Raw genomic sequence first — 21,319 nt, 5'->3', positions numbered from 1 at the left:
GTGCTAACCCCATTATAATGTACAGCAATCCATACACATTAATAGTAATGACCAGATGAAGAATAACGAGGCTCCAGATGTCCTTGGCATTAGCTAACTCGCCGTATCACCTTCTTGTAAACTTTGTCAAGTAACATAGTCTACTTCTATTCATCGGACACCATATTTAGATTGTTAGCTCCGTGGCTTTCTGTAGATGAAGAATTAGAAGCACTGTATAAAAACAGATACTTCAAATGTATGGTGGCTGTGTAGCAACATGGACAATAACAGAACAGTAGCTTGTACTTGATCCAAACTAAGATATAACTAATCCTTATTGGAGGCAGAACCAGCCTATTGGGTTTATTTAATGTTTACATGATTTTCTAATAGACTTAAGGTATGAAGATCCAAATTACGGAAAGATTTTTTATCTGGAAAGCCCCAAGTCCTATGTTTTCTGCATAACAAGTCCATTACCTGTACATGCACATCAATTACGTGCATTGGCCACTATAAGGCACAAGTTGTTCTGGTTGAAACTATATAAATAAAAAATAGCTATAAACACCTTTTCAGTTCCATTTTAGCCCCCTTTTCCCCGCTGGAGTCCCAGTTATCAGCAAAAGGCAAAAACAGCTGTAGCCTGAAGCCTATTGATTTCTAAGCCAGAGTTAGGAGGATAAGTTTCTATTTAGAAGGGGCCTAGGGACAAAGCTAGGGGTAGGAAGAATCAACAGGAGCCAAAGCTTCAAGTATCAGAAGGGTTGCAATTTTGGGGCAGGAATTTGCAACGGGACATTGGGGGCTCCCAATGGGGGCCCTTAAGTAGCATCTCCAGTGGGTCCCGGACACCCCAGTGCGACACTGATTGTGATACCATTTTCCCCTGTGTTCTTGGCACAGCGCAGAAGGGATTGCTCAGAGATAAATTATAAAACATTGCCAACACAGAGATTCTCCTGAACCAAGTACAATTCTGCAAGTACAGCCCATTATGTTTGCTCAAATCCTGTATAGACAGATACAATTTAGCAGGAACATCCCCTTAGGTGGACTCAATGCCTGTGCAGAGAGATACCATAAGGGCAGGGGCACACACGGGCAGATTCGGGGAGATTTAGTCGCCTGGTGACTAATCGCCTCTTCTTCGGGGCGACAATCTCCCCGAACTGCCTTCCACCTGCTAAAATGAAAAATCGCCTGCGGCAATGCACTCGCGGCACTTCGATTTCCAGAGTCGCCCGAAGTTTCCTCGTGAGGCAACTTTGGCCGACTTCGGAAATCGAAGCACCGCAAGTGCCATTGTGCTGACCTTTTCTCATTATAGCAGGTGGAAGGCAGAGGGAAGGCAGTTCGGGGAGATTGTCGTCCCGAATAAGAGGCGATTACTCGCCAGCCGACTAAATCTCCCCGAATCTGCCCGTGTGCCTCTGCCCTAAAACTGTGCTGGTATTGCATGGACTACGGTTTACTCATAGCTTGTACATAGAGATACAAAAAAACTACGCCAGTATAGGTATTTCCCTGTGGTAAGGATAATTTTCGGATTTCTGTACATTTATATTTCTTTTTTACTTAGAAACATAACATTCTTTTAAAGCTTAAACGTAACAGTTTCTCTTTAATTGAACTCCTGCAAGTCAAGCAGCCATATCTCAGCCCTGATATTTTTTTGGGGGGTGCTTATGTGAATGGATCTGTTTATGAATCGGTGGGATACTAAAGGAACCGTAGCATTGGAGGCTTCAATTCACCAGGCTGCTTAATGATCTGATGTTCAAATTAAAAACAAAATGATTATCTTCATGGATTAGTCCCCCCTGCAGGAGTTTCTCGGCTGCCTCCCCGAACTGCACAGCATGAGACGTTATCTGTCTTTTCTCTTTCTTTCTCTCCAAAGTTTTCTCATTTCAACTGTCGCATCAGTTCTGGGCCCAAGAGACGGCCTGTGCCTTATCCAGCAAAGCTCTCCTGACCTGCTCTTTAAAAGAGTCCATATTATTAATCATTCCAGTGTGTGGCTCATTACAGCAGTCTCATCTACCCAATCCCTCTATTCAGTGTGTCCCATACCTAATCAGTCATTGCTAAATGGTTTCATATGATCAGAACTGTCCTTAGGGGGGGCAACCTTGACTCCCACAGTTTTATGAAATGGGAAGTGAAGAAAATCCATTGTGCTTCCTAAACTTATGTTAAAGATATGTCGAATGGAGATATTCAATGGCATCTGTACCATTATTTTCCTGTTGGGTTATTTCCCCTACCATCTATAAAGGTGCAGCTGAATCTTGGCATGATTACATTGCACAAGGCTCCCCTTACTTCATAACAAGTCTATAGATATAGGAAGACATTGGTGGATTATTCATTCAGCCTTAGTGACAAGAATATCTATGACAATAAAAACTCTTCATTTCAAATTTTACCATAATTGACCTTCGAGTTGGGCTTTGAATGCTGTCTAGGAGTACAAATAGGCATTCACTCCAAATTTTACCCAAATTAGCTTTCTGCCAGAGCTGCTGCTGCCTCTTCACTTTGCTATACTTCGGGCCAATAGTTTGGGAACCACTGCCTTAAAGTCATGTGATTTTAGATTTGGATAACTAAAGGCAATATTGCTTATGCAAAATGTTGCTCTAATTTGAGTGTGCAAATTAAAGGAACAGTATCACAAAAAAATGAAAGTGTTTTAAAGGAAAGACAATATAATTTAGTATTGCTCTTCACTGGTAAAACAGGCGTGTTGGCTTCAGAAACACAACTATAATTTATATAAACCACTACTGTGTAGCCATGGGGGCAGCCATTCAAAAGCACAGGATACACAGTAGAAAACAGATAAGTACTACTATAGTTTATACAAACAAGCTGCTGTGTAGCCATGGGGGCAGCCATTCAAGCACAGGATACACAGTAGATAACAGATAAGTACTACTATAGTTTATATAAACAAGCTGCTGTGTAGCCATGGGGGCAGCCATTCAAGTACAGGATACACAGTAGATAACAGATAAGTACTACTATAGTTGATATAAACAAGCTGCTGTGTAGCCATGGGGGCAGCCATTCAAGCACAGGATACACAGTAGATAACAGATAAGTACTACTATAGTTTATATAAACAAGCTGCTGTGTAGCCATGGGGCAGCCATTCAAGCACAGGATACACAGTAGATAACAGATAAGTACTACTATAGTTTATATAAACAAGCTGCTGTGTAGCCATGGGGGCAGAAATTCAAGCACAGGATACACAGTAGATAACAGATAAGTACTACTATAGTTTATATAAACAAGCTGCTGTGTAGCCATGGGGGCAGCCATTCAAGCACAGGATACACAGTAGATAACAGATGAGTACTACTATAGTTTATATAAACAAGCTGCTGTGTAGCCATGGGGGCAGCAATTCAAGCACAGGATACGCAGTTCATAACAGCCTGGCAGAATATAATGGAATCAATAAGCGAATGCATATTTTTGCGCTCAAACCTGCGTTTCAATGCGAATATAACGCAGAAAAAAACACCTGTGTGTAAGAGCCCTAAGTTAGATAAGTCCGGTGGGTTGCTCTTGTATCTGACGCAGCCCCAGTTAGGGAATATAGCGCAGTTATCTGTATGAATATTACGGCTATTGCAATGTTAACAGTCTAACATCTTGGAGCAGTTTCTGTATTGCCTTGTCTAATTAAATAGCATTATCACAGCTGCAATAATTGGCCTAATTGCTGTTTTATTACATTATCATCATCTTAGTCATAATGAGTATGCCTATTGTACGTATGCAAGCCATCGTCTCTCTGAAACGGGCCTTTAAGATTTTTTTTCTTTTCCATATTTCTCATGACGATGTAAAGATGCAGTGAATTTCTGCAGAGGGATGCCGTTTATGCAATATATCGGCACGGGTTTCGCAAGCTGCATTTTAATGCTAAAAACAGGCATTTAGCATAACCATTCCGTGAGCTCTGGGCTTGGCAACTAGACATTTCTGTGTCATACTTTAATAAGATCAGACAAAGGGATATTTTCAGTGATACCGCATACTTTACTTTCATGCGCCAGCGCTGATGACTTGAGGGCTAAAACGTAAATTAAAGCTGATTTTGATTTAATTTCCCCTTTAGATTCATTGTTTCCAGAGATTCCCCCGTGACATAACGGAAAATAAAAGTTATCTGCCTTCATTTTCTATGTGAATAGTTGCAGCAAAATCCTGCAGCAGATCAGTTGGGGGTTACCTTCCTCTTACCCGATTGGTGCATTTGTATAGATAGTATTGTGTGCGCACCAACCATGTAGGAGAGGTGGCAATCTGTTTCTGCTGAACAGTTAATATGGGACTTGCTAACATGAGCAGCCAATCAGTAGGGAAATTACATAGGACAAAGGTGGGCTGTCTACCAGGGACGCAAGTTATAGGTGGCGGCAAAAAAGCTGTTCCTGATAACTTTAGGAGCCAAAATTCAGATTTTTGGAATTTTAGCTCTGCTAGTGCATAAAGGGCAATTGCACTCTGCACACTAGCGATTGGACACACTCCGGCGCTCAAAATAGTATGCGCCGTGTTGGGCGGCATCAGAAAGGCTGTCTCAGGGCGGCTATAGTGCAGCTATGTTGAAGGTTCACAAGGCTGGGGCTCATTTGTCAAGAATGGGCATATTTGCACCTGGGCAGTAACCCATAGCAACCAATAAAAAATTAGCTTTCTTTGTTCTGCTAATCGGTTGTTATAGGTTACTACCTTGCCTGGTGTTGGTAACTGAACCCCACATGAAGATACATGAAAATACTGTTACTGGATCCTGATATGAGTGCAGCTGCATGGCTGCTGTTCATATGTGCGTGTGGGCCCTGGGACAAAAAAAACCTGCAGCCCAGGCCCAGTAAATATTTAATAAATCCCTATGTGAGTACAGGTCAATGTTCTTATCTTATAAGGACACAATGATTAATTTAATGCTTACCATGACACAGATTGTAGAATCTTTGGTGCTGACACAGCAGTAGTACCAGCCCTGTAGATTCTGTATTTCTGGGTTGCAGGTAAATATATATATATATATATATATATATATATATACACATACAGTATGTATATTCTGCAGGATATAGAATAATAATAAAGTATATAATTGAGATAATATATCATTCCTATCAATCCATGCCCGGCTGAATTTACAATCCAAGGGGCAAATTTACATGCCTTCGAAGTTGCGACAGCGTTGACTTTGCCGCACTTAGCCAGGGCTGCGCAAATTAGAGAAGATCCAAAGTTGCGCACCTATCATTTGCTAGTGATGTTACGATCAGCGATTCGAAGTTACGCTAGCGATCGGAAATTTGCATACAGCGCGAAATAGAAGTTTGAATAGACGTGTATGCTGCAGCAAATAAATAACACTACACAAGCCCAGGGAAACTTAATAAAATGATATAGAGGTGTTCTAACACCCTACACATGTGACCACAGTATAGTTTAGGTGCCATATGTTAACAAAAGTAGGGGGGGAAGGAGGGTACCCTAAAATAAAAAATTGATCTTTTTCAGCCTATAACCCTCTAAGAAGTAAAAAAATGCCAGCGTTTTTTGGGAAAATTTTTTACAAACTCATATCTACTCTATTGCACAGCGCCTGGTCTGACCTGGCGAAGTAAACTCTGGCGAAAGAGGTAACGTTCAGAAAAAAAAAACGTAGTAAATTTGCGTATTTTCGCCCCTTCGCCAGAGTGCGACTTCGTCTGGCGTTAGGCTGCGGTAGTCTATCTACTTCATTAGCAAATTTTTAGTAACTTGGCGAAGTGGCAAAATGATGTAACGCTGGCTTAGCTTGGCTTAGCCACATCGCCGGTAAGTGAATTTGCCCCCAAGGGCCTTACTATCCACTTGCACATACTATAGTCCAATAATGAAACTAGTAGTTGCCAGGCACAGGTGCACCTGGGTCCCCAAACTCAATTTTTGAGCCGGATTTGTGACAAGCGTCTGGCAGGCCACCAGTTGTTCAGCCAATGCTATAGGAGCCTAGGGACCTGCTTGTATGTTTGCGGAATGTGGAAGGAAACCCACACAGACACAGAAAGAGCAAATTCCATGCAGACAAGGCCCTGGTTGGAATCAAACCTAGGACTCCAGTGCAGCTTAGCAACCACTGCACCTTCATTCAGCCAATCTACAAGTTGCCTACCATAGTTCCCTAAACTACAGCATGGAAAGGGTTAAGGGTTAATCCTCTCTTTTTCATACCTGTCTTCTGTGCCTACTAATATTGCTTGGTTAGTTGTATAGAAACATAAGACGACCAGCCAGAACTGCTCAGCATTTGCCACCCCCTTTCCTGCTGTTGGGGTTACAATTGCGCTGGACAACTAAATTTATTAACCTTCACCTGCAATATAGTGCAACTGAGCAGCTTGTGCTGCTTGTCAGGAGCAAAACTGCATTATCTGTCTGATCCAGTGCAAAACATTACGTTGAATGTACACAAAAATATTTAGGAACCTGCACCATATGTAGATCCTAACTCTGCAATGCACATAAGAGGCAGGCATAGGTTGGGCACCTGGCTGGTTAAATAAGTCAATGCTAAAATAAAACTAGGACTATGGGGAAATGTTTTTGGTCAAAGACCCTCCTGTCTCAGAGGCAGAATATTTTGTTTCCCTTCTATCCTAGCAGGTGGCTGAGGTGGGGCAACTGATATCAAGAAACGTTCAGCACTGTTCTATTCTGTTTTTTTTATCCTGCTCTGTCACCCATTAAGCTCCCTAGGATTCCTGAATTATTGAAAGATTCTTTATTAACATTGGCTATAGGTATAAGAGCTGACTTGCATAAAGAGGCACCAACATTAAACGAGGATCAGAATATCCCCATAGAGCTACTGGAATCTTTACTGATATGAATATTAACATTTTAGCTTGAGGAAACTGCCAGGGAATCCATGTCAGTTAATAAAGGTCCATTGCTTAAGCTAAAATAAGTCTCCATCTTTAGATCCCTCTTAGGGCCAATAAACATATTTGTTGCTGCGTCCCCCCGCTGTTAATCCTTCATGCGTTCCACCACTGGGGTCTGCAGGAACAAGCACATGCTTCCTGATTGGGCTGTTAAGGCACATTTAATCTCCAAATGCAGCTGGAACACAACTTGATGCAAGGAGATGCAGGAATGAAAATGTGGAAGGGCCCTTTTAGGGTGAAAAAAAATCTGTACCAAATAATATTGTCGTTTTTAGGGCTCATATATCATGACAGAGGTGCAGCACAAGTAGCAATCAAGGGCTCCAAAATTTGGCCAATCGACGGCTAGGTACCGAGAGCTTGAGCCCACCTGTGCTACCCTTAAGAGCATGCAGTGCCACTTGTACCTACAGTAGCTTGTAGTAAGAAATACAGAAGCACACCAATGGATTGCTTAGTGAAATTGGTGTTTTATTAAGCCCATGTGTTTCTGCAAAAAGGGCAACATTTTGAGCCCCTCCAGGCCCTTTATCAAGCCTAAAATGGAGGGGGGGGGAGGAGGAGTGAGGATTACAAAAATCCTCCCACGCCCGGGATACAATTAACCCAATCAAAGTGATATACATCCATACGAGTTCAAAAGCAAGCTCAAAAAGTCTGTTGCTGAAGTGCCTGCAATAAAGATCATTAAAGATGTCCATTGCATTCATAAAATATTGTACAAAAGTCAATTTGGGTTACACAATCCATTTGGGCCATAAAATCCACAAAAAAATCCACAATAAAAGTCCATGTATAAATGTTGGTGGGTGAAATGTATGTCTTGAAGGATTTATCCTTTTGTGCCAAGAATAATGTGTGTAAAGAGCAAGAAATCCTGCACTACAATTCTTTTCAATACATCACTATATTAATGATCACTATGAATCTGACCTTCCTCAAATACGTGTGCCAACTCACCCCTTTAAGGGCTCTAACACCTTGGATTTTCCTGTGTTCCACCACACCTGTGATGCAATTGTATCAGTACAGGCCAATAAGAATAGACTGTGTTTTTTCCTGCGGTGACATGCAGGAAATTTCAATGCAGGGTATAAGAGCCCTTATACAGGCCACATATTGAATCCATGTCCTGCATGGCTAGTTGGCAATTAATTTAGATGCATGCTGCATGGCTGCAAATAAGGGCTTGTACTGACCAACACTTAGGGAGGAACTCCACTGGCAATTTTGGAGCAATCCGACAAAACGCAGGCATCAAATCGGATGCGACGAAAATAAGGTAAGTAAATGCATTGTCGGATGGTGTCGCAGCGTTGATCCAACGCGACGCGACTGTCGGATACAGATGCAGTGTGCAGCGTCTGCATCCAGTCATGTAGCGTCGGATCAACGATGCAACACCATCCGACAATGCATTCACTTATTTCCGTTGCATCCGATTTGACGCCTGCGTTTTGAATTCTGGGTAAAGGTAATGTAATGCGCTGGTTTGTTCCTTGCCATTGACTGAGGAATTCATGACATGGAGTGGAAGGACCTATAGCCTCAGACACTGATGGAATGGTGTAAAGCAAGTAAAAACATGGCAGCTTGCACTTGTTTTTGCACTTTGCACCCGGCCTCACCGACAGTAAATGAGCGCTCTAATCATTTGTCCAAACAGATTTGGTTAACAATAAGGATGGTCTATGAAAGCATCACTCACATCAGTCCCTGCCCCTGTAGAGCTTACACTCTAATACAACAAACTAGGGTTGACACTGTTCCAATTTCCATGCTGAACGGCAGAGGTTAAAAAGGCTTTCACTTTAATGAACCAACAAGCAAGCGGTTTTCTCTTGGTGCTTTATCTCTGTAAGAAATCAGTAGTCCCTATAGAACAAAGCAGACGAGCAAATGGCAGTGGAGACTGCAGTAATAACTAGCAATGCTACCAGCTCAATATATTCCAATATATACCATAGGGGCTTAAAAACCGCAGGCTGAATACTGCATTCAGGTGCAGCCAATTTCAGGCTTCTCATGCGAATTCCCCAGCAAAATCACATGTAACTCACATAAGCTGCTTACAGGGCTGCTTCACCTATGCGCCCAATCCTAAATGGGAGGCAGATAAACTCATTGCAATGCTAATTAGTGCTAACGAAATGTTGCAGACAAACAGCACTACAATTAGCAGCTGCACCTAGTCATTTGTACTGCCTTAAACATGCCACAAAATGGATACGTGATGACAGCTTAACAGACGGAATGGATACAGTCATTAGGGAATCACTGTTGAGTCTGGGGCACGAGCATGAAATCACCCAAGATAGGAATTCGAGAAGACGGAGTGTAAACGCTGGGAGTTGCAGTTCAGTAGGATAAAGCCTGAGGGCGGGATCCCTGACACCACCTGTTTACTGGTACAACTACTGTGCATGCTGGGAGTTGAAGTCTTAGAGAACAGCAAATCTAAAACCCCTGCACTAATTGATTGCCTCTAGCACTTGAGTGGTTAACACAATGTTCCATACCAGTGGCATGACCCAAATCCTCACGGCAAGGATCTCAGAACATACCTGTCTGGGAACACAAGTACAGTACATTAATCAAAGTCACTGGGGCTCTCAAGCCAAGAGATGTCCTTAAACTCAGGCTGCCACTAACTGACAACTGGAGTTGCGCAGTCCATGAAACTGCATGCAATACAGCTTATTAAACTCCCCAATAGTCTGAATACTGAAACAATACTGTGGCTAAACCATTCCCCTTTAACCTAGGGAGTTGTTTCTTTCTTCAGGTACAAATAAAAATAAACTGTGTACTTTCCTTTTTGTGTCTCGCCCATTGGTTACTATTAGAGAAAAGTAGGTGATCCTCATATCTTTCTGGGCTTTGCCTATACTGATTCATTTATGTCATTATACCAGACGTCACTTTCAAAGACTAATATGTAAGTGGTGCCTTCTGAGTTTGGCTGCACCCAGGCCCAGATTTGTGGTGAGGCCACAAAGCATGCTGACGTTTCCAACACCATCCGATGCGCTGCAACAAAACGAATGCGAGAAATGCCGGATGAAGTCGCATCACTGATCCGACGTGACACGACTGTCAGGATGCAGAAGCTGCATGCTGCGTCTGCATCCGACAGTCGTGTCGCGTCGGATTAACGATGCGACTTCGTCTGACATTTCTATCTCTTACCTTAGTTCCGTCGCATGCGTTTTGCTGCATCGCGTCGGAAACTTCCATGTAGTCCTACCCTTAGAAGCACTGGGGATGCATATGGGTGTGCTCGGATGCATGCTCAGGTCCGGTGGGCAATGCACTTGCAAGGAACCTGCAGCCTAGGGGAGCCCAAGGGGGAAATTTGGGCCTGGTTGCACTCTGTCATAGCTAGGTGCAGAGCACAGGCGCAGCGGGATATAAGAATATAAGTAATTCTTGCTCTTTACTGGTAAGTCTCCATCAAGACCATGAGGTGCACTTTTGGTTTCCAGTAAAGAGCAGTAGAAGAGACTTTGTGGGGGGAAATGAATCCTGATAAATGAATTCGATTTTATAAGAGAGGCAATAATGAAGCTGTAATCACCTCTCAATAAAGTCATTGTACTTGTACCTACACTAGTTTCAAGCAAAGGTCAATGCCTCTTTTAGCCAATAGGGATCCAGTGTCTGATCCAACTGCCCTATTGGACTCAATGTGATTAGCATATAATAGATCCCATTTAAATTGTAGGGTTATTAAAACAAATAACTTATATGAGGGGCTTCTCACAGCTTCATTGTTACATAGTTAATGTAGTTGAAAAAGAGAAAGAAGAAAAAGTCAAACTTGGCTCTTCCAGTGCACATGTATACTCATATGTTTATATGTATAAAGACCTATTTAAACACTCAAAATAGGATTTTACCAAGTCAAACAGGCAACGTTTCGGGGCTCCCGCCCCTTTCTCAAGCATCATCACTTGTCACGACATCATGACCTTTATAAAGCAAAACACATGTAATTGACACACCTTTCATATGCATAATACATAGCAAACTCAAAACATCATAGTCACTTTCCAATACTAATTACAAGGTTCCAATATCTATAATAATGAATACACAGTGTGTCATACATATAATAATCCCAAAACTGTAAATAAACTTTTTTTTTTATCATATTTCGTTGGCGTTGTATCAATCATGTGAGTGCCATCACTATGGACAGTTGATATATAATTCTATCTATATGTTATATCAATTCCTATACCAATAACTTTATGAGATTCAGATAGCTTCAGTATTCTGCTTGCCCAACATCCAAGCCACTCTTATAGGCATTAATAGAATCTGCCATCACAAACATCCCACGGCAGTGCATTACACAACTCCATTGTGTTCTCTCTTGTGAAGAACCACCTACACTAAGGGGGTCTAATGCAGGCTCTGGTCCTTTGATCATTTCTATGGGAAAAGTGAGAACCAGCTATATTGTCATCTAATGTACTTGCAGTGGTGTAACTAGTAGGGGAGCAGCGGGTGTGACTACACCCCCAGTAGGACCCACCAAAGCCACCCCATGTGCATGGAGTCACTGCTGGAGTCACTGTGGTGCACACTGAAGCCCAAAGGTAAGTGCCAGCGGCCGTAGTCCCCAAGTTATGCCACTGTATACTTGTAAAGACTCATGTCCGATACTTTCCTCGTAGTTTAATTGTGTAGCTTTGTCTCAGATTTTCATGTAAAAAATGATAGTACAATGTATATTAATGCATATGTTACCTAAACTGATCATGTGGCACATTGAAGTACACTGGAACACAAGGTTAGGACAAGTATTTAGTCTAATATGTTCTCATATCTCACATGTGTTATATCTTTAGCAATTATGACACCTTCAAATTAAATGATGGGTACACAAGCAGCCCCCCAATTTACTGTGATTGATGCCTATTTAAAGGGATACTGTCATGGGAAAAAACATTTTTTTCAAAATTCATCAGTTAATAGTGCTGCTCCAGCAGAATTCTGCACTGAAATCCATTTCTCAAAAGAGCAAACAAATTTTTTTATATTCAATTTTGAAATCTGACATGGGGCTAGACATATTGTCAATTTCCCAGCTCCCCAAGTCATGTGATTTGTGCTCTGCTAAACTTCAATCACTCTTTACTGCTGTACTGCAAGTTGGAGTGATATCACCCCCTCCCTTTTCCCCCCAGCAGCCAAACAAAAGAACAATGGGAAGGTAACCAGATAACAGCTCCATAACACAAGATAACAGCTGCCTGGTAGATCTTAAGCTGGCCATAGACGCAAAGATCTGATCGTACGAATCGAGGATTCGTACGATTTTCGAACCGTGTGTGGAGAGTCCCGACATTTTTCGCCCGGCGGAGATCGGTCGTTTGGTCGATCGGACAGGTTAGAAAATTTCTGTCGGCTGCCGATAATATCTCTGCGTGTATTGCCGATCGTACAATTTTCAGTGGGAGACTGTCACCAGCTTTGGTTGGACATAGATATCGTACGATTGCTGTCAGGGGCAGAACATTGCTGATCTGTTCTTTTACTACTTTATTTGATCGGAATGGAAAGACTTTGATCTGAATGGTTAGTGGCGGGTCGGGAGATGGGAAAGTCCGATCGTACGATGATTCGTACGATCGGATCTTTGCATCTATGGCCAGTTTAAGAACAGCACTCAATAGTAAAAACCCATGTCCCACTGAGACACATTCAGTTACATTGAGAAGGAAAAACAGCAGCCTGTCAGAAAGCATTTCTCTCCTAAAGTGCAGGCACAAGTCACATGACCAGGGGCAGCTGGGAAATTGACAATATGTCTAGCCCCATGTCAGATTGCAAAATTGAATATAAAAAAATCTGTTTGCTCTTTTGAGAAATGGATTTCAGTGCAGAATTCTGCTGGAGTAGCACTATTAACTGATGCGTTTTGAAAAAAACATGTTTTCCCATGACAGGATCCCTTTAAACATGGGACCCAAAAAGGATAGGAAGGACCTAAGCCTTATTTCAGGGTGGACATTCCACTGGTCCATTTTCATTTCTTTCTAAAGACAAGGTTTACCTGGAAGAAATATTGTTTGTATTGCAATTTCTTGGATCTCTTCTGCAATAAAGAGCAAGAAATGACCCTCGTCTGATGGCTCTTGTTCATTCTGACTTAAGCGGTTTGTTCTTAATGACAAGTTAATTCGTATTTTATTTTACTATGAAGTACTGGGTGCAGAATAGCTTGTAATAAGTTGTTTATATAAAGTGTGGGTCACATCTAAGTGATGCGTTCACTGACTCCTTTAGCTATGCCATGTAAGCTGTATAAAGAGAATTATTCATTTTAAGCTATAATATAAAGACAGGTGGAGCACATAGCGGGTGATCTAGATTATTGGCTTCTAAATTTGGCAAACCTGACCTCAAATATTGGCCCCATGATTCAAAGAAGTGCAAGCTTCATCCATAAAACTACAGAGCAGGAAAGCCCAAAATGCAAACCATGGCCAAGCACTTAGACTGTAAGCTCTACGGGGCAGGGACCTCCTTCCCACGATGTCTCTTACCACATAGCACTTAAGTTCTTTGTCCTATGATTCTGTATATATTTATTATGTGATTTGTTTCCCCCATGTATACTTTTATATATATATATATATATATATATATATTGTACTTTTATGCACTGTACAGCACTGCCGCTCCTTAACAGCGCTTTTCAAATAAAGTTATACATACATACAAGCCTGAAAGCCATTTAGGGTGAAATTCCGGGGGAATACCTATTTAAGCTCATAGAAGCCCAACTTTAAGGTTAATTTAAGGTGAAGGCTTATTTGCTATCCTTGATATTATTGGAATTATGGCGGAATGGCCTAAAAGAGTTTATTTTTAAAATATACTGTATGTAAGTAACCTAGTTATGTCATAAGAGGGGGGACCTGAACAAATGATGAACCCCAAAGGGGGCTTGAACCAAAAAAGACCACTTATATAGAGGAGCATGACCAGCTATACCTGTAGATATGGAACCCACCTGGCACCAAATGCATTGGGTGGGGTGGAATATGGTGTCCACCCATGAACAATGGACAATTCCACAAATCAGTGCAATTTACAGGTATGAGACCTGTTATCCAGAATACTCTGGACCTAGGGTTTTCTGTATAAGGGTTCTTTCTGTAATCTGAATCTTGATACCTTACGTCTACTAAAAAAATTACCTAAGCGTTAATTAAAACCAATAGGATTATTTTGCCTCCAATAGGGATTAATTAAACCATAGCTGTGATCAAGTAGAAAGTACTGTTTTATTATTACAGAGAGAAATTATTTTTTTTAAAATTTAGAATTATTTGATTAAAATGGAGTCTATGGGAGCCATCCCATAATGCGGAGCTTTCTGGATATCAGGTTTCCAGATAACGGATCCCATACCTTTAATGTATTAATTCTTTACCCCCAGAACCACCCTCCAGCTGAAGACTGTAGTCCAACAGTTCAGCAAAGGGCCACAAACTGACCATACTAATTGTACAACATTACTTCATATAAGATATTTACACAATGAATGGGTACCCAGCGCTGTGGGGGCAGCTTCAGGATGCCGTTAACTTATCTCAATAAAAGCTGGAGAGTAACAGACCTCTGTAAAGCCGAACTGAAATACCATCTCCCTCAGCAGCCTGGGAAAATGTTCTTTATGAAATATAGAAAACCTCAGAAATGGAATAGAAAGGCAAATAAGAAACAACTTCAGGTGAACTGCACATTCTCCCCATGTCTGTTACAGCCTGTGGCTAAAGCTACGCAAGACGTTAACTTGGGTTTCCATCAAATTTCCCGTCCCATTGTTATCCACGGTACGGCACGCCAGAATCTCAGCATGTTCTGAACGAGTCATTAGCACACTGACAACACACAGTCCATTAAGTAACTTACATTCAAATAAATGCGACCACTTTGTATCTGCAGCTGCTTCAGTCAGTGGCCAAACGGCGTAGGGTGTAACTCTCTCTCCCCTAAACTTAAATCTTATAATGTCCACATGTCTATAAAGGGAATCCATGGATCCCTTTCCCCATACTGAAACCGCTGTTGGTTTGTGATTACAAATTGGGAACTTGATTGGCTAATTTATTGTAAAAATGCAACTGACAAGCAGGGTCGGACTGGACCGACGGGACACCGGGAAAAAACCGGCGCTCCTTTGTGACCTGCCCCTGTGCGATTGCAAAAAAAATGCAGAGAAAAAGGTCCATGCTAGTGCGGGGGAGGGGAGTAAGCAGGACAGAGGGGGATTTGAGGCTTGGGCTGGGGGCCCCTGGGGGTGGCAGGGGGCCCTAATGCGGCGACCCCGGTGTTCCCAGCACCCCCAGTCAGACCTCCTAACAAGGCTGAGCTCCATTAGGGGTTTTACACACGGGCACACACATTTTTTATGCGTCTAACGCATGTCTAAACGCAGATTTGAGAGCAAATAAACACATTTGCTAATTGATTCCATTATATTCTGCCTGTCTGTACTCATGAGCATTCTGAGTTGCATTTGTTTAGAAGCAGCATGCTGCATTTCCTTGCACTTGACACTCATTCAGCTATCAATAGAATAGAGGGTTGTGCTTAGAATGGGAAAAAACACGCTTAACTGCATTAAAAAAAGCAGTAAAACACAATAAATGTGTTTTTTTCCGCGCTCAGCATGCATTAAAAAAACACCTGTGTGTAAGAGCCCTTAAGGTGAAAACACACAGAGCTTCTAGTAGCAGCTTCTTGTCACGGCTACAAAATAGACAATAGTGATAATTGGCTTTGCTATGACGCTACACGTGTTTTAGATGAGGAAATTCTCAGTGTTGTCTATGGCAGAGTATTTTGTAGCTGCTACTTGTAGCTCTGTGTGTCTTCAGTGCATGTTAGCATAGGTTTGTACTGTTTGGGCGTGGGGACAAATGATTTGATGTTTTTCATTGTTTAAGCACAGATCGTTTTGTGTATTTACATGTTACCAAATACAAAGGGGGTGGTGCTTTATTTAACCTATAGCTAATAAACATTGTATAGTATAATATAGAATAGTAATCAACATTGTAGAGTATTTTACCTTTAAACGTTAACAGAACCAGTACTCTACTGGGGTGCAAAGGACCCACCATAAATCCTTAGACCACAAGCCTCTTCACACTCTCTAGTCTCTTCTCTTTACATATTCCTCTATCATTCCCTCCCTTTGCTCCCACACAGAAATGAGGAATGACCATTGTATAGGCAAATTGTACTGGAACCTGGGCCAACTCAGGACTGGATTAAAATATCGGGTGCCCCTAGGCCTGCCGCTGCTCATTGCCCCAGTCCCCCTCCCCTTGAAATGTGCAACTTTCCATCATCGGGTCCAGAGAACTGAAGACTGGCACATGGGAAATTTTAAGAACTATCAAGTCTGCTCTGTTAAAGTAATGTGACTTATGCTCTGATAAACTTCAGTCACTCTTTACTGCTGTACTGCAAGTTGGAGTGATATCACCCCCCCAGCAGCCTAACAACGTAACAATGGGAAGGTAACCAGATAACAGCTCCCTAACACAAGATAACAGCTGCCTGGTAGATCTAAAAACAGCACTCAATAGTAAAATCCAGGTCTCACTGCGACACATTCAGTTACATTGAGTAAGAGAAACAACAGCCTGCCAGAAAGCAGTTCCATGCTAAAGTGCTGGCTCTTTCTGAAAGCACATGACCAGGCAAAATTACCTGAGATGCACCTACACACCAATATAAAAACTAGAAAAATACACTTTCTGGTTCAGGAATGACATTTTATATTGTAGAGTGAATTATTTGCAGTGTAAATAGTGTAATTTAGAAATAAAAACGACATCATAAAAATCATGACAGAATTCCTTTAAGTTCATCTGGTCCTTTAGTATAACCTGTAGCTTCTGCCAACAATCAAATGCATTGTATTTTAATTAATAATGGGGACCATCAAAACTTTTGCCACTTGACCCACCACAGCTAAAGAAGAATCTGCCTTTGTATGGGGCTATAACTAACCAGTAGCCAATCAGAGCATGGGGTGCTTACAGGTTCTACATACAACAAACAGCACTACAATATATGTGCAACAATGCCAACGCATCATTCTGCCACTACATTCCCCCAAAAGAATAAACAATTAACTACTATTCCTATGCATTCCCATAATGCACACAGTCATGTAGCTGAGCATCAGTACAAGAAGATGGGCCTAGGGCTGGAGCTGGAGCCCAAAACGGAAAGAAACGTTGTAAACATTGGTAAGTTGCAGTTCAGTTGCTTGTGTGTGTATGGGGGGGGGGCTGAAGTGTGGACAACTGGACATAGCTAATATGACATAGCTAATATGATTGAACAATAAATGTAAAGTTCAATTATACTTTCTTACCCCATAAGAGACTGTTAGAGACTGGGCAGGTACACAATGCAACCAATGCCAAATCCCATTCACAGAGGCAGTGGAGTAATTATTATTGGGCCCCACAGCAAATTTATTTTAGGACCCCCCCAAATATCGAGAGGTTGTCCTGTTTTACCAATATATATTCAAATGGCTCATTAATTAGGGTCTCACTGGACTCCTATACCCAGGACCGCCATCAGAAATCACAGGGCCCCATACAACAAAATTTCCTGGGCCCCCTGAGCTGCACCCACCGCCGGCCCCACCTACAGGTCCGCCCTCCCCACCGCACAGGTCCGCCCCCCACCACACAGTAAAAAAACAAAAAAAATATTGGTGGCTAGGGTTTCCACATGTTAATAAAAAATAAAAAGATATTGGTGGTCAGGGCCCCCCCATGAAAAAAACATTTGTGGCAAGGGCCCCCTCCCCATTAAAAAATATTGGTGGCTAGGACCCCACATGAGAAAAAAAAATTGGTGGCCAAAATTGGTTGCCAGCCCCCCCCCCACATTATAAGAAAATTGGTGGCCAGGGGCTCTTAAACGTCCATGCCTTCCCGAAGTCAGCAACTCTCAGAAAGATGGGGGCCCGGCTAATCAAGTAAGTGTGGCGTGGCCGGGCCCCCATACAACTCTCCCCCCTGTCCTCCTGGCAGGGTCTGCTTCCTTTGTACAGAGGCAGACCAGCAGTGATTTTGTTACAGGGAGGATTGTCCTAACCTGCCAGGATTTTACTTACAGTGCAGTCATGTAGAAATGCTTTCCCCAGTCCAGTAACCAATAGCAACCATCTAGATGCTAGTTTTCAGTAATTGCGCTGCACTCGACCTGTGAGTGCTGACTAGTGATTGGTTGCTACGGGTTACAGGGCAGGACACACTATGGTCATGTTACTCTTTAATCCCACATTGCAACCAAAATTCCATTGGTTAATTAGTATTTTTTATCAGGCTCAGGAAGGGTTTACTGCCAAAGGTCTGTTTTCTACTCATGAATATATAAAAGTTATTGCATAAAAATATGTAACTCTGCAGTGTTGCTTGTTTTAACTTGCATTCGTATCTTTCCCTCTGCTTTATACTACAGGTATGGAACCCGTTAACCAGAATGCTCTGGACCTGTGGTTTTCCGGATAACAGAAATTTCTGTAATTTGGATCCTCACACTTTAAGTCTACTAGAAAATCATGTAAACATTAAATAAACCCAATAGGCTGGTTTTGCTTCCAATAAGGATTAATTATATCTTAGTTGGGATCAAGTACAAGTTACTGTTTTATTATTACAGAGAAGAAGGAAATCATTTAAAAAATTTGGATTATTTCTTTATAATGGAGTCTATGGGAGGCGGCCTTTCCATAATTTGGAACTTTTTGGATAACGGGTTTCCGGGTAACGGATCCCATACCTGTACTAGATATATCTGTAATATTGCAGGGGGTTGAGAATGGGTTCAAGCATTTCCCTTTTGCACCATTGCCTTTCTGTAGCGTAAAATTTACACATTCAAATCCAGAGCAAGAAAAAGAGACATTTACAAAAAATTATTCAATTCAATCAAGCACGAGTAATGCAAATAATAAATCTCTAAAGGCCACAATGTGCTTTTGAGACACAACAGTAAGTGATAGTCTAGCACATCTTTTAAGAACAGAGAATTCCCTGTAAATGATTAATGGGTCAAAGTGGCCACAAAGTATTATATATCTGCAACATATTAGTAAACCAATTGATTCCCAATGTGAAACAAATCTACACGGCAGATACAGTATTTTGGTGGCTTCATTGCAACTGTGTGAGTAATGAAACAAACGGAATATATGAACCCTGGAAGCTTTCAGTTGGCATTTTGGACTCATAAGAGCAAAACGTAACTAGGGCAGTAGGGTTATTTGTTTATCACTTTTTTGGTCAGGGAATCCATTATGACTTTCTGGTTGTAGGGCTACAAGTTCAGGCATTCTACTGTTGAGTGGTGATGAGAGTTGCAGATTCAAAAATGGGCAGAGATTTCACCACTTTGGGTTTCATACTCTGGTTCAACCACCGCACTAAAGGTTTTTCAGGGACTCCATATAACGGACTTGTTACTTTATTACTTTCAGTCTTCTTAACTATGTAAAAGCTACAATATATGATATCCATTTAATTCTCCCATTGTGTGATGCAGGGGGACACTAAAAAACTATTAATAGCTTATCTCTGAATTCCTAATGAAATTACACACTTAGAGGTACATTGCATCCATGAGACTAATATATATCTGCTGCATTACAGCACCCTGAGGTTTGCAGCCAATCAGCAAACATTACATTTTCTATATTTGCCACTCCAACAAAGGTTTTCTTTCTGTCAGTAGAACCAGGATGACTAATGAACACAATACACACCAAGATTTTGGAGTAAGGACAAGCCCAAGGATACAAAACAAGCTTCCCACTAGAGAGCATATTGTCTGAAAGGTCATACATAACCTATCCAGCTTGAAACCAACGCAATAGTGCCCTCATAACCTGTGCCCTGTGCAAAGTTCCTTGTGAAGATTTTCCAACTGAAATACATCAATTTCATTTCCATTGACCAGCTGCGGCTGAACTACAACTTTTAGAATCCCACAATGGAGGATGGTGGAAATTGCAGTTCAGCACCAGCTGGAAAGATGTAAGAGGGGCATGCCTCCACCTCCCTTAAACACAAGTGTGCATAATGAAGGTTGGACTGTCATGCAGCCCATAGCAAAACCCAAGTGCTCTTTAATTAATTAAACGTGCCATGGAATTAATTGCAGTTCTTCCTTTCAACCAATGGGCAGCCAGTTGTGCCCTTTATTATTAACCCGTTCATTTACCTGCAAAGAGCTGCATCCAAGCACAAATCTTATAGACAGTGGCTGTGTTGCAGAAGAAGAAGAGGGCGAAACAGGTAATGCAGCCCAGGATCAGCACCATGGACAGCAGCACAAAGAATGAGGCTGCCTTGAAGGCTCCAGAAGGGATGGTGCTGAAATCGGTGAAGGATCCCCGGCAGGTTAACTCTCTGTTGGCCACACCGTTTCCCACGCAATAATGGAACAAGCCAAAGTAGCCTGGCTTAGGTGTGTTGACACTGTCCCCTATCCAGTAGGGTTGAATGAAGACCACCACATTGATGATGGCAAAGCAGATGGTGAATATAGCCCAAAGGACCCCTATGGCTCTGGAGTTCCTCATATAATTGTCATGGTAGAGCTTGGACGCTTCTTGTGAAGGCAACATCTTGGCTGGAGACGATCAGCTTCTCCTCTGGACTCAATAAATCACCCCTTGAGAGTGTGCGCCCACCCAAGCTGATTACCCCTTGGCATTCAGTTCATGTGGTGATGGGGGCCAGGCCAGATGCTTTTTTTTTTTTTGGATGCCAATAGTAGTTAAGAGCCCAGGACGCAGAAGGAGACAGGGGGATTCCTTTTGAAGAGGCAGCTAATGTGCAAGAGCAGGGTCCCTGCAAGCAGCATACGTCTAGGAGACAAAGGAATACCAAGGGAAGGAGTGGGAGATGAAGCCAAAATCCCCTGCCATTTGTAAGGAGAGAGACAGTCAGCATTAACTGCACGGCAGAGGTTTGGATGGCTTGATCCCTCTCTGCAGCTGCTGGGAGTCCATCTTTGCTCTGTGATTCCTTCTGCTGACTGCTGCGCGCTCCCGTTCCCAGGCGCGCTCCCGAGGCAATGCAGATTTGGGGGAGAGAATAGAGGGAACGGTTTCCAAGGCAGCCCTGGGTTTTTTGAAACGCTCTGATCTCATGCGCTGTGAGATTCGATCACTGCCAGCCCAGAGCATGACAGTTTGCCACTTACTAAATGTCAGCGCACGACAGAAAGCGGTTCTTTAATGCTCGAGCAGTCGGGCAGGGCTGTAGTATATATAGATTTAAATATTATATGACACCTACTTC

At 42.2% G+C, this 21,319-nt stretch overlaps 1 protein-coding gene across 2 annotated transcripts in view; it reads right to left on the bottom strand.

The window, feature by feature from the left end:
• Positions 1–21,106, bottom strand: part of LOC108715905 (LHFPL tetraspan subfamily member 4 protein) — a 94,319-nt gene extending 73,213 nt beyond the window's left edge. For both annotated transcript variants that reach the window (XM_041561759.1, XM_018261444.2), the window contains exon 1: positions 20,235–21,106. In XM_041561759.1, the coding sequence (XP_041417693.1) occupies positions 20,235–20,640 (406 nt within the window). In that variant the 5' untranslated portion in view covers positions 20,641–21,106. The remainder of the gene's footprint in view (positions 1–20,234) is intronic.
• Between the last annotated feature and the right edge of the window lie 213 nt (positions 21,107–21,319).

This window comes from Xenopus laevis, chromosome 4S, assembly GCF_017654675.1.
Source record: "Xenopus laevis strain J_2021 chromosome 4S, Xenopus_laevis_v10.1, whole genome shotgun sequence".
NCBI lineage: Eukaryota > Metazoa > Chordata > Amphibia > Anura > Pipidae > Xenopus > Xenopus laevis.
Note: the sequence above shows the minus strand (reverse complement) of the source record. Positions and strands in the feature narration are given on the sequence as shown.